The sequence below is a fragment of the Pezoporus wallicus genome, unplaced genomic scaffold, assembly GCF_028554395.1.
Source record: "Pezoporus wallicus isolate ANWC-B61680 ecotype Strahan unplaced genomic scaffold, APGP_CSIRO_Pwel_v1 contig_5787, whole genome shotgun sequence".
Classification (NCBI taxonomy): Eukaryota; Metazoa; Chordata; class Aves; order Psittaciformes; family Psittacidae; genus Pezoporus; species Pezoporus wallicus.
This window is the reverse complement of record NW_026637253.1, coordinates 1807521-1824495: the sequence shown is the minus strand read 5'-3', so window position 1 is coordinate 1824495 and position 16975 is coordinate 1807521. Positions and strand designations below refer to the sequence as shown.

Sequence of the window (16975 nt, the reverse complement as noted above, 5' to 3'; positions counted from 1 at the left end):
CAATTATTTCTTATCAAGAGTGGGGCTGGAGGCCAAAGCGCCTCTTACAATGTAAAGTGACAGACTCCACTGTATGAAATTGCAGCCTGCTCTTTGACCAGGCTGGTGCTTTGGTATCAGAAGCGGCAGCCCAAAGTTCACTGACTCCTTGGCCATTTGACTTTTTCCCCATCACTGTGCTTTGTGTAAGCATCTGTGATGTTCCTTAAAATCAGGTAAAAGTTCAAAAGCCCCTTCTTCAACCTGAATGTAATAGAACCTTTTTCTTTGTTTGACACCTTCATCCCTCCTGAACATACGACATGTACCAAGGGACTATGGCACAGTTTGCTTCACAGTGGGAGCTGTTTTTTTGCCGTGGTAATAATCTTAATTATACTCTTAAAAGGTAAGCACTTAAACTGACAACTTACAGCAGTAACTTGTTAGGTCTGTTCCAAATTACTTCTATGGTAGAAATGTTCTTGTAAAAACTGTATCACCAATTTTTATTCTCTGCCTTTGCAAACCTAAATTACCACCCACCTGCCGCACCCCTTTTTAAAGCAAGGACATTATGCTCCAATTCTTGGACCTTTTTTAAAAACTTACATGTCACAGCCAGTAACTGTGCAAACAAAACTGCACTTCGAGTTCAATCTATTACATCAGAGTGACAGAGCAGCTCTATGCAGCCATTGCTACATAGTACAGCAGACAGTGAGAGAAGAGTTGGGCTTGTTCAGCTTGAAGAGGGCTCTGGAGCAACCCTCTAGTAGACTTCCAGTACCTAATTTAGGCTTACAAGAAAGCGGGAGAGGGACTTTTTACAACAGCATGTAGTGATAGGACAAGTGCAAATGGCTTTGAGCTGAGAGAAAGGAGATTCAGATTATATGTAAGTTCTTCACTATGAAGATGGTGAAACACTAAAAGCATTTGTCTAAAGAAGCTGTGGCTACCCCACACCCCTGGCAGTGTTCAAGGCCAAGGTGGATGGGGCTTGGAGCAGAGCAACCCAGTCTAGTGGAAGGTGTCTCTGCTCGTGGCAGGCACATTGGAACTACATGATCTCCACAGTCCATTCCAACACAATTGACTCTGATCTTGTGACAAGCAGACCTCTTTTACAGAAGAGGGGGTAGCTTTTTTTTTGTTGTTGCAGGGGGGTGGAGGAGATAAACTGTCAGGAGCAACCTTAGCCTCGCCCATCTAAGCAAAGCAGAAGCTCCTGCCTTCTTGTTGCTGCCAGGAGCCAGTTTCTGATTTGGTCAGGTGCAAAGTGCGCTTTAGTAAGATGTAAATCCAGCTGGAGTGAAGCAGTATTTTCAAATTATTATTCTTGCTTGGTTGTAGTTTTTCCTTTCCTCTTCTCCAACTGGGACAAGAGTAGTTACTGCAGCTCTTGTGTGTTAGGAGTCAGTATTCAGTCAGGGCACAAGTACAAAGGATCCAGGGTCACCACACTCTTTTTACCACCAATGCAGAAATAAAGCAATTTATTTTTGATAAAACTGTCATTAGTGCAATACATCTTAGAACAGAAGAATGAAAGTATTTACACATAACTTAAGCAACAAACCCAACTGTGGTCTGAGGTCATTTTAGTATTTTTTTTTTAAAGTAAAAATAAGGCAAATAAAACCCCCTTCAGTGTTCTTTATCCAAACTAATCAAACTTAAAATTAACGATTGTCTACATACACATACTGTTAAAAAGTACATGATTTTCCAGACAAGCTCAGATGTTTCACAGCAGAAAAAATATTCCAGAGTTACAGAACTGTTCTTTTCTTAAGTAATATGTAGCTATTTTCAGAAGGCTGACAGACTTCCATTTCTCCTGGCTGAGAGGCTCTCAGTGGACTGCATTTCACCTAGACAGGCCAAACTTTCTTCATCATGATTAAAGCAGTCATACGTGCTCGGCAAAGTACCATTTGCTGCTCTGTCATCTTTCCGCAAAGAGACGGGCAGATTTGCCAGGGTGAAATTCACATCTTTGAAGGCATGCAATAAAAAGATCCCCACAATAATAGTCAGGAAGCCACTGAAGGTGCCAATAATGTCATCAGCCGCCATGTGTTGCCATTCCTTGAAAAGGATGGCAGAACAAGTTAAAACAGATGTTGTAAAGATTACATAATATATTGGAGTCACTATTGAAGTGTTGAATATATCCAGAGCCCTGTTTAAATAGTTGATCTGCGTGCTCACACAGACAATAAGGCTTAGCAGCAGCATCCAAGACAGGGGATGGTTCAGCACTGGTTTTCCTGCAAAGAGTTCCTTTATAGTGATGCCCAAACCTTTTACACAGGAGACTGATAATGCTCCAATTACAGAGCAAATTGTTATGTACACGAGAATGTTGGTCTGTCCATGGCGAGGTCCCACCACAAATATTAGAATTAAAGACACAATGACAACAACGGTTGCGAAGACCACAAAACCTGGGGTGGGGGGGGGAAATAAATCATTATTTATGTACACTATCAAAAGCACCTTAGAGATAGATACCAAGAAAACACTCATTAACAATGCAAACAGCTCAGCTTAAACTGAAGAGTTCAGGATGGTTCTCATTACTCTTCCAACATTGAAGTTAAAACAATCTAGAGTGAGCTAGCAAAAACAAGACTGAAACTCAGGCATGTTCTATTACCTTTAGCAGTCTATCAGCAAGATGACAACAGGATTAGACTGCTGAATTGCCTTACACACAGCCTCACCAAGGAGTAGATGCCACTGGATACAGGCTGGTGTATGAATGCGTTGTAGGGACGCACATTTTGGCAGCCTGCTATGTTCATTGGCAGCTTTCCATTAATCAGGTCATTCCTTAAGATCAGCTTTTAAATCTCTGTGTTGGTTATTCCCTCGTGTTTAACGTGGGAATCATGTTTGCATATACAGTATTTCACAGATGTGTATTTTCTTACATCTTACGTATTTCATGTAAGCATAGGAGATAGTCTCCAGGATTACACTTCTCAGTAGACACCACAGCACCTCCTTTTTTCATTTTAAGGGTAGCTCAAATTTGGTCTTGGAGACTGACACACTTCAATCAAAATGTACAGAAGTTGTGTTTATCCAACTGTGCTACTGCATTTGTTTAAACTGTCATCTCTCTGGTTCACATCAAGACATTCTGTTCAAGGCCAGGCAACTTCCCTGGCATCATGCAAAACTCCCTATGGAATTATGCCACAGAATTCAAATCCCTACTTCATTTGAACAACGTGAAGCAGACCTAAGCTATCTTCCTGGAACATGAAAGCAACAGTAATGAAGCTGTAATAAAGAAATAATTGGCTGCGTGCACACCGAGCCAGCATCTCTTACCTGGATCACCTAGTTTGTGGGACATTTCATTTAAGGTTTCTACTTCCTCTTCTTGTGGAGCGTGAATTACCATCACAGTTGAACCCAGTATACTTAGCAAACACCCTATTTTTCCATGTAGATTAAGTTTTTCATTTAAAAAGAAGGATGACAGAATGGCACTAAGAAGAAAATGAAATGCACCAGCAAACAGGAAATTAGTAATATTGATTTGCTCATCAACTTAAGAGGTTGCTTTGACTGTACAAGTCACTTGCATATACAACGTGCAGCTTAAGAATATACACAGTTGATTTCCTATCCTAGGATCCTATCCTAGCCTACTTGCTATGGACAGAACTACCCATCAATATTTGGCATCTCTCCCCATAACCCCATTTTTTATGCTGCCTACTAAAAGCTCTGTATGCAAGCACTTGTAACAATAATTTTTTAAAGACAAAAATCTTAATTAGGAATTAAAATACTATTCTGTTGTAAACAACACGGATTTGAAATGCAAATGATAACTTTTCACAGACTGAGGCACAGATGCATTACTAGAACCTTTTTACAGCATAGTCTTTTCCCATTTGGAGGAACGTAGTCACTCCTGCTGTTTTTAAGCACTCGTTATTGTTAAGAACAAAACACATTGCATTTCAGTATCATAGTAATAAATATTTTACTTCTCTCTCTGAAATACACTGCTTTCTGTTTGGGTTTCTTACCTTACAAGAACACTGAGAGCTCCTAAAGGAGTCACTAATGTAGCTGGTGCGAAAGCATAGGCAGCAAAGTTGGCTACTTCGCCAGCTCCCACTGCAGAGTGATAATAATGACAATCAAAAAAAGGTGTTAGCCTGTCTTACACAACACATCTGTGAATCACAGCAAGTGTTCCTGTATTCACAAGTATGCAGTAAGGCAACACTGGAAAACTCTCATTATGGAGTTCGGTCTACAGTGCTAGCAGAACACACCCCTCAACCCCTGCTATTGATTTAAAAGAAAAAGAAAGCTGGGGGACTACAACAGGTATTACGATTAATTCAGCCAAATCAGAAGGTGTTTTATTTTGATGTCTACATTGTAGCTCCCTAGCCTGCCTACTTGACTGATGAACTGCTACATGGAGACACCTGCAATAACAAGATCCAGGGCAATGAATATACTAAGTCACAGTTACTTGAACACAGCTGGTAAATTGAGAGTTAAAGCAACAAAAAAAATAAAAGCTCAGAAAATTGACATCATCCCAAAATATGCTTCCCTCTAAAGAATCCTGTGCATGTAGGCACTTCTCTAGTAAGGCAAAAACCAGGATGCATATGCTAGCGAAGAGATACAGGAAGACCAAATGCCTCCCTAGTTCCATTATCCAAAGAGGGCAGTTGTGTTAATGACGGAACTTCTGTTGTTATGGAAGTTGTATTAAGATCATAAGAGCTGCACCCATCAAATCACCAGTTAGCTTTACCGTACATTGTAGAATCCCCATCTCACTTTTGTAACCACTGCTGCCATCTGTGGTATAGTTATTTACTTAGATTATAAGTAGATTATAATATAATATGGATTATATTTTGATATTTACTTGAAAGAAGTCCAGCCCACCACAGCCACTCCTTAAGGTACGCATGACCACCTTGACCTAAAATTGAAAGAATGTTTGTTACTCCATTAGAAACATGCATAAACAAACAGTAAGCCCCATCACCGATAACACAGCCATAACATGCTTGCAGCCCAGTCCCTTAAAACCCATGGGCACCCTTTTGATACTTAGGCTTTATAATTACAGGGGTTGAAAATAAAGTATCTTCAATTTCTGAAGGGAATGTGCCTCCTACAAAATACTTTGAAACCCAGTTATTTTATTCCTTTTGTATTAGAAACTGCACTGATGACCATATCTGAATGACCCTGGAAAACAGTTCTTTTAACTCATGAAACAGTTCTTTTAACATCATGAAAGCCATGTGCCTCTTACCAGACCACTACCTTGGGGAAATGATGTGTGGTTTATGTGGTTGACTACAGGTACAAACATGTGAAATACAGTCACATTTCCCCATTCTGAACCAGGGAGCATCAATTACATACCCCAACCACATCTTTCAGTTTAAAACCATTGTCTCCTGTCCTGTCACTACAGACCCTCCCTGGTAAAAAAAAAAACAACAAACAAACAAACCAACCAACCCTGCATCTTTCTTTTAAGCCCCTTTTTTGCATTGAAAGACCACAATAACGTCCCCCCGGGGCCTTCTCTTCTACAGACTGAACAATCACAACTCTTTCAGGCCTTCCTCTGGACTCCCTCCAACAGGCCCACTTCCTTCTTACGTTGGGGGCCCCAGAGCTAAACACAGTACTACCGTTACTGGTGGGGTCTCACTAGAGCAGAGTAGAGGGAGATTCTTTTGATGCAGCCCAGGATATGGTTGGATTTCTGGGCTGTGAGTGCACATTGCCAGGTCATGTCAAATTTTTCATCCACCAGTACTCCCAAGTCCTTCTCCCCAGGGGTATTCTCAGTCTCTTCATCCCCCAGCCTGTACTGATCCTGGAGATTGCCCCAACCCAACTGCAAGACTTTATTTACTCTTGGCCTTCCTGTATTTCATGATGTTTGTGTGGGACAACTCCTGAAGCCTATCAAGGCCCCTCTGGATGGCACTCCTTCCCTCCAGTGATCAACTGCACCACACAGCTTGGTTCTATCCACAAACTCGCTCAGAGTGCATCCAATCCCACTCTATGTCACTGACGAAGATAATCATATTGCTTCCAGTATGAACCCTTGAGGGATGCTATCTGTTACACATGACTATTACATGCTATTTTCAGTTTTGTTGTTTTGTTGTTTCTCCTGACACTCAAAGGCCACTAACATTCTCCTAAATTCACTCATTCAGGAGCATAGATGTAGTTAAAAGTGCTGCTTCCAAGTTCAATTTGCAAGTACAATTTAGACGTAAATGACGTGGCAAAGGAATCCTTCAACAAGTGTCCCTAGAGGGCATTACCTGCACATTAAATAATATCTAGCACACAGGTGTGTCTGACACCAGAGGTAAAACCAGATCAGCTCTCTGTTTTAGGTTTCATATACATGTAACAAAGTCAAAACAAGATCATAAGTTTAGTAATCTTCTGTTAAACAGCAAAACTTAAACACATATTTTACCTGCTCTCATGGAGCCTTTCTTAGCTAACCGGAGAAGGCCTTTCTTTTTTAGGATGAAACTTCCTCCAATGAAAATGCTGGAACTCATAGCCAACACCAGACCAATACAGAAGTCATATTTCCCACGAGTTTGGCTCATCTCGTAAACTACTACAGACTGTCACATTGATCAAGGAACAGTAGAATTTCTCTTACTCAACACACGAAGATGCAACACTGAAACCTGAGCAAAATAAACACATCAGAATTAACCTGATAGAAATACATACCCTATAGGAAAATCCTCAACAGCTCATTTGACTAGTTCTCCTGTGAATAGCCTCTGCTATGAGTGCTTAAAAAAAAAAACACACAAAAAGGCAATCTTTGAAGCATGTGTAAGCTTGAACCATGGAAGAGTGACTAACAAGTCTCAACACACAGAAGGAAGGGTTTCTGATCTGGAACATAAAAACTGAAACCCAAATAAATAAAAGTTCTTTGAGAAACATTAAGAAAAACCGAAAGATGTGCGATTTATTTTTATTTCCATAAAGTACCCAGATCTATGAATCTATATTTATTTTCATTAAGTACTCAGAATCTATGTCCAGCACACCATGTAACTGATGATACCGATCAAAGTTACTTACACTGAAATCAGTTTGTAAGAGAGCTTGAGAACAGCCACAGCATTTCTTCCATACAAACTCACTAGAAAACATTAAAGAGTAAATTACAGTGAGTGTTTAGTCATGCAGTAACTGCCATAACACAAACAAGCTTGAGATGTGTGCACATGCACTTACTCTCTAACAACCAGGGAAATCTGGGAAAGAAATAAGGCATCTCTTTGTTGATTTATTTTAGTTTCCCATACTTATATGAAGCATCTTTTCAGTTTAGCTACAGTAACAATTGGGAGTTTACAGCTGAAAGACTCTTACCTCACCTGCTATGACTCCAAACTAAGGGAGGGAAGACCTTCAACACCACCTTGCCAGAAGGTACTAATTTTTTAGACTAGAAATCAGGATTTTACATGCTCAATTTCCAGCTTAATAAGAAAATTTATTTCAGTGCATCTCTTCTGTTACATTCTGCAATGAGGCTATTCTAGACTCCCTTTAACACTCAAGATTTTGAATTTAAGGTATCTCTAGAAATAATTTTTAAACTGGGGGAAAAAAAAAAAGCTCAAAGTCCATTCAAGGCGATTAAACTTTCAAGAGTATTAAGGAAAATTAAAACTCTGTTCAGTCTTTGATTTCCTGACAACTAATAATTATGACAGTGTAGGGAACTGTTCTAAGGAAACAAACCCAACCTATAGATTAAAAAAAAAATGTATTTCCTGGGAACACCAATCTCGGATGTGCCAAGACCAGCATTCGGTTCCTTAAGCAATTATTTTCCAGGCATTCAGCAGCATGGCATATGATGTAAGCTGCACTAACAAGCTTGTAATTTAAAAGGAAGGAAAGGAGAGGATGGAATAAAATGTTTCCATGTAGTGGTTATTGCAATCTGAATTCCACAACTTCAACAGTGAGATAACAGCAGCCACTTCCCTAAGAGGGAGTACAATGCTGGTGTCAAGGTACTGCAATATCAAGCATCCTCTTTCATGCCCAGGCAGAGGTGGACCCACCCACTGGGAGACCAGGACTAGATAAAATCAGATTTCGGTCTCATACCAGTTCACAGTTCTGACTCCTGCACCTGCTTATTCAAAATCTATTTTCTTCCAATACCACCTTTTCCTGTACTTCCTTGCTTCCAGCTTTGATTGATTTGCTACACCCCTAGAAGAAACCTAGCAGATAACTACAGGTAGATTAATATTAAAAGTAGAGATAGATCCTCTTACGTGTATCCAGCTAGTCTGTGAAAAAGTTGAGGAAAATAGTCCCATTTAATAAGCACTCAACATAGCACTGTTCCAAATGCTGCAAGATCCAAGGTTCAAAATTCTCAAGTCCTCCTCCCTCAAATCCTTGCATAGTAGTTTTTAGTATCTTACTTCGTAGGAAAAAAAAAAAAAGTAGTTGAACTGCAAGAGTTTGCTTTCATTTTCTAGCAACTCTGAAAAATAAACTTAAGTAGATTCTTGCATGATACAAAGTCACCTATCAAACAAACCCCAAAAAGACAAAACATTAGTGTGGGAGACAGACCAGAACAAGCCAGCTCACTAACTGAATCAAATATTTCTCCGGTTTTGAAGTCAAAGCAAGACTTTCAGTCCCCTGAAGAATAAAAGCTTTTTTTTTTTTTTTTTAATGTGAGGAAAAGACATCAACAGACTTTTGTGACTGTTCCCTCTACCATCTGTTCTAGCAGTCATAACTCACACTGTTCAGGTCATCAAGCTATGAGAGTTCTAGTTCCAGCTCATGTAAAATGTTATACTGGTATGTATCATCACCTGGGGGAGAGCTTCTTTTGCTAAGCTTTTCTCCTCTACCAGTGTTTTCAACAGTTGCTACTCTAGTTGTATGACTAGAATAATATACCAGTATATTACTATTGGGAGTATTTTTATTGGTAGCTTTTTACTAAGAGAGAACTCACCATACTGCTGAAACAACTTTTTTTCTTCTCCCTGACTTGCATAGCTTCATCTACACAAAAACATTTCTGACAGAGGTAAAAAGCACCAGTTAGTTCCACCCTGTATCTTCCACCCCCTTCGTTTCAGAGACAAGGGAGAAGCACAGGCTGCTTTTCTTTGTATCAGAGGAAGATGACTGCAGAAGAATGAGGGAAACTTGTGAGCTAACAGGTAATTTTCTCAATTTAGACTTAAAAATTTTGTAAGGATGCTACACTTCCAAAACTGGTAGCTCTGCACTCCCCCAAATCCCAAATACATTAAAAAGATTTTAATTCCCTGTCAACCATGTTGTTAATCTTGTAAAAACTCAAATCTTAAACACTTCTTCACATAAATTACTGCCAGCTCCTCTTGCTAAGTTTATGCGTCCTCACAGACATGGCTAGTCCCATTTCTGCTTGGGCTGGACTGCTATACTTCCATCTAAGGTTTGTACAGATGTCTCTATTTTCTGACCATTTGTGCCACGCCGTCATGGTGAACCCAACTTTTCTCTGAAGAGATCTGGCTCACTTTGCATACAACGCAGATGTAATTTGCATGTGTAGAATTCATATGTACAGCTGCAAAGTCAAACTAATAGCACACACAGGAAGTTTTACAATTCAAGAAATCAGTAGTTTAATTCTAACCACAAGACTTAGTACAAGAAGAAGAACTAATGCATCGTCATAAATATCATCAAGAAAAATTACCTTTAGAAAAACAAAAATGCCATGAAATGAGCAGTTTCTGGAATAAATACTATTGTTATGTTTCACCTTCAGGATGTCTCAAAACTGTTCCACTCCAGCAGCCAGTGCCACTGCTAAGTTGTAAGCAGGTGAGAAGCCAGAAAAAAGCAGGAGTTAAACAAAGCTGGCAGTGGTTTAGTTCTATTTGGTATGGTTCTACAAAGGTTCTTTAATCAAAATCACAGCTGATTTTAACACAGAGAATATTCCATCCACCCAAGACTAGCAGTTTCATGGAGGAATACTAGTTTGCTGTTCTGATTGCAGAGATGTAATGAGAGGATGCAACTTTCCTATCCACAGGAGCTGCAACATTTACACTGCCTCAAATAACCACCTATTTATGAACTACCTGTGTATCTTCCAGTATCATGAGCCATAACTCTTAGTGCGCAACACTGCGGGGACAGACAACACAGGGAATGTATACCGAGTTTGAAGGTAATTAGACAGGGAGAGGTGGAGAAAAAGCTTTCTGAAAAAAAAAACCACCAAAACCCATGTCAGGCATAAGCAAGTCCAGATTAGCCAAAAAGTTTGCTCATTTTTAAGGTGTTAACTGAGAAGTGTCAGGAATCCTGACAAGATGCAGACTCTCTGGTCGAAAACACAAGATCATGTGTTTTTGTCTCTTTGCTCAAAAGCTCTTTTCTCCGAAAAGCAGTACACACACAGTGCTCAGAAAATGTTACGTATTTATTGTAACAAGTAAGCTCTCTAAATATTCAGAAACACTAGAAGTGGTGTCACAAGATGAAATATTTTATATTTAAAAGCATAAGTAAATATGAGGGACTTCCCAGCCAAAGAAAATTAGTATCACTTCCACAAGCTGTACATTGTACGGAAGCAACAGTTGGTAAAGTAAACATGGTGGATTGGTGCAACTTTGCCTACTTGGCCACCACCCCTCAAGAGTTCAGTAGACAGTCTTTTCTCCTAGAAGTAATATAACCATATGCTAAATTATTTACATGCAAGAATTCACAAAACTTCCTTGTCTAAAACCTGATCTTCTTGTGACAGGATAATGTCATTAAGCTAAAAGGACCTCAACAGGCCATTTACTTCAACCCTTTGTTATGTACAGCATCATTCACTGCTGCTTCTCCTCAGTACAGATAATTCACCAAGCTCCTCTTAGGAAATACTTACAAAGGAAACTTCACAAACACACAGCCATGCTTTGCTGCTGTTAGGAGCTCTAAATGCCTAATGATGTTCATCTAGAACTTAGACTACCAAACACCATTATGTTTGTCCACCCTAGACTTGGAAAGATACTAATCTCTTTATCTTTGTACTGCACCTTAACATTACTTGCACTGCTGTGCAAGTCAGGTGCTTGCCACTTCCTGCTGTGCCACCTGGGTCCTTTCCCAATAGCCCACTTTTTAATTTTTGTTATGAAGAGCAACTCCCAAAGCTGCACACATATTTTAGCTGAGTTGTTCCTTCTGCAATACCATGGAAGACTATACTACTTCTCATACAACTGAAAACAGGTGGTTTTCTTATCCCTTCCTCAGCAGTCATCTATTGTTGACTCTTCTTCAACTTCTCTATTAGTATAAGCTCTAAATTCTTGTCTACAAAACTACTGTTCTCTAAACTGTATATAGATAGAAAACTATTCCTGCCTGGACATAACAGCTTTCATTTCCTCATCTAAAAAGCACCACTTTTGGTCAGAAATGTTTCCTGAAAATACGCACCTGAGTTTACAACACTGTCAACCCTTTTCTGCTCAATGCCATTAATTGTTTCTTTGTCCTTTCAGCCAGATCACTAATGTTAAACAGCACAAGATTCCAACATGACTCACATGGAAGGACTTTTCAACAAAGGTCTGTTTTGACAAAACATCAGTAATAGTTACTCCAGGTACAGCCAGGTTAAACATGTTTTGTAATGCTCTGTAGTACTTTATCTCCAATTCTGTTTATTTACAAGAGCTCCATGAGAAGTTTTATGTTTCTATCATTGAAATAAAGCACCTATTTAATGCCCTCCTAGCTATTCATGGAAAAAAAAAGGGCTGAACCACCAAGTTGCTTTTAACAAATACACACTGACTGCTGTATGTCACATTAACTATTATATGTTCCTTTCTTCCTTTCCACAGGCATAAAACCAGAGGGAACAGGAACACTACAACAAAAAAACAAACGTTCAGTGATGAGCTTCTCAAAGGCTCATTATACATACCAATTTTGTTCGAAAATCAAGAGGCATTCACTTCTTAAATATTTCGAAGTCAGGTTTCTAAAATATAAGTTAAAAAATAACACTAATCGGCATTTGAAGGATTCAGCTTAAAAAAAAACCCTTATGTCCATCATTTCAAGTTAATTTCATTTTCATGCACGACACACAAGACTGTATATTGTCTCATATACACTTAAAAAAAAGGACAGAATTTTACTTGAATAACAAAGTAGTGTGATTCTAAATTTGACCCTTCTTAGGTATGTCTCACCTGAAGCATTACACTTATTCCATCCCTTTGCTTCTACCATCACTAATCAAAGAAAATAACTTGCCATCTAAGCTACTCTTCAGAAGGTACATGCTGAAGGTGAACTGAAATACCATCCTAGTCAGTTTCATCTTGTAACTTAAGTTCTAAGGCACTTTTATTACAAGAATTAACATAAAGGTTTAATTATTTGCTTTCGTATGGTGAGTTCTCAGAGGATGTTTATACACAGAACTCTGGGTTGATGGGCAGTATGAGCACAAACATATTCTCATTAAAATTACTGAAATCCCCAAAATATACCTAACTCATTAATCCAAGTCTTCCTCTGTTATGTTTTGTCCACTCATGAGCACACCTTTTAAACATACATATAGAGAGAATGTTGAAAGGACAGATATAACACAGCATTAAGATAAACGAGCTGATGGTTCAAAACATAGTCACGTGCCTCTTTAAAAGGCCAAGATGCACACATATAGTACCCAAAGATTCTATATACATTATTTAGGAAAGAATGCCTCCAATTTTGCACTGTAAAACTGCTCCAATACAGATACAGTTTTGCAGCTTTGTCAAAGTTAAATGAGTGTGCAAGTTTATAATTATTTACATATTACATAGGCAGGATAAAAGATTATTTATAAAGACGTTATATATATCTATGCATATGTAAAATACAACGTTAGAGACACTAGGACAAGTATTCAGAAAGCAAAACAGTTAACAGTTGTTAAGTTACCCATTTTAAAAGTTTTAGTTGAACTGTGGGGAAAGATCCTTTATACTGAATTTCTATTAATAAAGCAAAAGCAACTAATGTTCCATTTCCAGAAACTGGGAGAAAGCAAGAAAAACGTCACACCAAAAATGTTCATACATCTTATTCTTTGTATTTGCTATTTGTAATTATTCTCTTTGACAAAAAGAATGACCTTCAATCAAAGCATTTTCATATACAACTAAAAACTACCTTCACTAAACCAGACTGCCATTCATTAACTGAACGCCTGCTACAGACAGTGCTTTGTAGATGATACTATATTGACCGGATTTCCTAGAAGTCTGCCAAAAGATGATGATAGGACTTGCTTCAACTTTGTTGTACCTACTACACAGGTTCCACTCTCAGTAGGATGAGTCATGAGCTCAGGTTCACTGTTCTACCTTCTGTATTTAAGAGGGGTAGTTTCAAATTCAGGACATTACTGTTACTCCTCTGACATGACTGATCATCTGTTACAACCTCCTCTCTGTTTGCTGGGATTTTATCCTGAGAATTAATAACTTTAACAAAAGCAGAACTGATGTGAAACTGAATTCTAAAAAGCTTATGCAATAATTTCCTATCAATGCTCTTTGTTACCTTTCAGGGAGAAAAAACCCTAGCTGTATACAATGAGGCACATCAAAAGCAATCATTAAGAGCTATGATGACTTATATTTATTAAGTTTCAATTAAAAATCATGTTACTTAAAGAAGTTGCTGGAAAATAGAGGAAACTGACTGGCTGAAAAAGATCAGAGGAAAAAAAATAATCACAGACTGAAGAGTCAGACCCAGCCTGTATCTCCACAGTGTACAAATGAATACAAATTGCTTTGAACTACAACACAAAACTAAAATTACTTTGTTTCCCACCTCAGACCAAAGCACTGCCAGGGCTCTTAAGATTCTGCTGAAGTCGATCTGAAACCAAGCTGCACAACCCTCAACCTCAGCTAAACTCAATCCTGAACCAAACCGAAGACAAAACTGGTTTAGCTCCCTGATGAGCAATGCACACACTCCATTAAGTACCGCAGCTCTGGAAGACTGGCATACTGTAACTTGCCGACTCTGTCCACCAAGAGAACCTAACAAACATCCAGATTTGGGGGTTTTGATCATGGCCTTCTGAGCCCAAACCTCAGCAAGTACCCCTCTACGAAGGAACCAGCCCGGCGAAGGTCTCCCTAGGCCCAGCGCCGCGACAGCCACACAGCCACCGCCATCCACACGGCGGCGGCACGGCGGGCCCCTGCCCGCTCGCTCCTCACCCAAAGCGCCGAACACCCAGGACGCCGCGCTCAGGGGAGGGGGCCGGGAAGGCAGGCAGCCGGGTACCCGCGCTCCTGAGGAGGCATCAACAAGGCAGGCAGCTGCCGGAACAGCCGGTGCGCTGGGCGGCGGGGCTGAGCCGGGGCCCGGCGGCGGGGCCTTCACTCCGGCCGGGTGGGTCGCAGGCACCGCCCGCCCCCGACGCCCCAAACGTTCCCAGCCACCGCCTTCCCTCCGCTCCCCGCCCTCCGAGGGGCCGGCCGGGACCGCCATCACCCCTCAGCCAGGCCGCAATCAGCCGGGCGCCCTCCCCGCAGCGGATCCGCGCGTTTCTTCCCGGTTACCTGCGGTCGCCGTCCCTCACATCCCCACCGAGAGGGACACCGCGGCCGCCGCCGCGCACGAACAAAGAGGAGGAGATGGGGCAGGGGGAGGCCGGAGCGGGCGGTGGGAGGGGCTGGTTCCCGCGCGCTCCACCGCCATGAGGGGAGGGAGGGGGACCGGCGGCGGGGCGGGCAGCGGCGGCGAGAGGCGAGGGCAGACGGTGTCCCGGGCACGGCCTTCCCTGGTTCCGGCAGCGCCCGCCGGAAGGGCCGCGGCCGGGACGGACGCCCCGCCCCGCTCCGCTCGGATCATGTGCTTCTTCCCCTGGCCCCTCCCTTTCCTTTCCCTGGGGCGCCCCTCAGCGGCCCGACTGGACCCTGCAGTTTCTCCCGTTAGCGGCGGCTGCCGGGGGTGGCGCGGGCCGGCGGGGCGGAAGCCGTCCTGGGACGGGCTCTGCCGGGCCCAGCCTCGGCTGCTGCGCTGCCCTGTAACGGGGGGCGGGCAGACCCGCGCAGCGACGCCGCTCGCCTGGGGCCGTGCCTAGTGCGTTCCCGCGTCTTGCCACAGGCAAAGCCCGCGTTACCCAGCTTTTACACTCCGGCAGAAAAGGAGTACTTACACTTACAAACCATACACAATAAAAGGCATTTTACGGGGTTGGGTAAACAGCATGGGCTATTAATCTTACTTAATAAGTCAGCCCCCAAGCTCTCGCTGCATGCTCTACAACCAAACCCGCTTCAATCTCACACTGATAGAATTGATACTTAGGCAAATACTTCTCGTCAGTTTATAGCAAAGAGCCCTTGAACAATCATCACAAGCTTCAGACTCCGAGGGCTCTTGAGTTTCTACAAAACTAGTTAAGGGGGCTTTATGCAGCTGCCTTGTAAGGTGAGGTCTAGGTAACCAGCACTGCCAAAATACATGTGGTAGCTCCACGCAGAAGGTGCAACTCCGCTTTCTCCAGTAGGCTGAGACTGTTTTGCCACATCCCTTAGTGACAACAGTTCCTGCTCCTTCATCCTTCTTGCCTCAGGATATGCATGTACAGTGCAGTCTGCACAAGCAGCTGGTACAGTTTTGCCGAACTTGGAAATAAAATGGGAGAAGCAGTCTTGGCTTTCTGTCACAGGATACCCGTAACAAAGCTGTTCCTCATCACATTACCCACTGTGTTTCTTCTCATTAAAAACGGTGCCTCACGCTGTCACAAAAATAAAATTTCCACACCACGGAGAGCAATTGTGTTCAGCTCTGAGGGCCATGACACAAGAAGGACATGGGCAAACCTGTTGGAGCAAGTCTGGAGGAGGGCCGTGACAATGCTCTGGGAGCTGGAGAGTCTCTCCTATGAAGACAGGAGAGGCTTGTTGACAAGCCAACTTGAAGACAAGTTGGGCTTGCTCAGCCTGGAGAAGAGAGGCTCCAGGGAGACCTAGCATGCTGCCTTCTAGTACCTACAGGGGGTCTATGAGAATGCTGGAGATGGACAGGACATAGGGGAATGACTTTAAACTGACAGAAGGGAGATTTAGATCAGATATAAGGAAGAAGTTCTTCACTGTACAGGTGGTGAGGCACTGAGCAAGTTGCCCAGAGAAGCTGTGGCTGTCCCATTCCTGGCAGTGTTCAAAGCCAGGTTGAACGGAGCTTGGAGCAACCTGGTCTAGTGCATGGTGTCTCTGTCCATGGCAGGGGGTTGGAACGAGATGATCTTTAAGGTTCCTTCCAACCCAAATCGTTCTGTGACTCCATGATTTTAGGCCTGTGTTATTCTCTAAGGCAACGTTCCATTCCCTTGTTTAAAACTAGTCTAGCTAGCGTTCATGATGTGAACTTTGCACTTGTGAAGTTTGGGGTTTTTTATATATATGCATGTGTAAAAAAATGTATTTTTAATAGATAAAAACCATTAAGTACCACAAGCAATATGCAATTATTACCTACATAATTATGTAGCAACATGCAGTTATTACCTACATAATTATATTAGAAGGCTGGCTCTTCTGTGTTTTACAAAACATCAAAGCTGTGACAAAGTTGAACAGCAGGTGAAAGGGTTCCTCAAATGGATTAAAAAATAATGAACAACTGTACCACCTTGAACAGTATAAACAGGAGCATCTAAGTACCGATATCTAGGACAGTTTAAAGGAGCTAAAGAAGTTAATGTGCCTGTGATCGTGCCGAATGTTGGAAACATATACACGTACATATTCCCTAGTTAAACTGTAACAGTATCTGAGGCAAGTGAACTCAGTCTTCTCCTTCCCCAAAAGCCACCTCTCAGACAAACTGA

At 41.6% G+C, this 16975-nt stretch overlaps 1 protein-coding gene across 1 annotated transcript; it reads right to left on the bottom strand.

Annotated features, from left to right (window-relative positions):
- Positions 1-1461: 1461 nt before the first annotated feature.
- NIPA2 (NIPA magnesium transporter 2) lies at positions 1462-14911 on the bottom strand. The gene is made up of 7 exons (XM_057404489.1): positions 14694-14911; positions 7132-7192; positions 6500-6722; positions 4904-4960; positions 4038-4128; positions 3328-3488; positions 1462-2432 (listed from the first exon to the last, which is right to left on the bottom strand). Exons 3-7 carry the CDS (start codon positions 6636-6638, stop codon positions 1795-1797), a joined length of 1086 nt encoding a protein of 361 aa, XP_057260472.1. The 5' UTR covers positions 6639-6722; positions 7132-7192; positions 14694-14911; the 3' UTR covers positions 1462-1794.
- Positions 14912-16975: the final 2064 nt, after the last annotated feature.

What these genes read in the sequence shown, in the direction of transcription:
- NIPA2 (XM_057404489.1), bottom strand. Translation starts at nt 6,638, where the DNA reads ATGAGCCAAACTCGTGGGAAATATGACTTCTGTATTGGTCTGGTGTTG. An exon ending in GAAAGGCTCCATGAGAGCAG is followed by an intron (nt 4,961 to 6,499) that starts GTAAAATATGTG and finishes TTTCAATTTTAG; the next exon opens with GTCAAGGTGGTCATGCGTAC. An exon ending in GCTCTCAGTGTTCTTGTAAG is followed by an intron (nt 3,489 to 4,037) that starts GTAAGAAACCCA and finishes TTTTCTTCTTAG; the next exon opens with TGCCATTCTGTCATCCTTCT.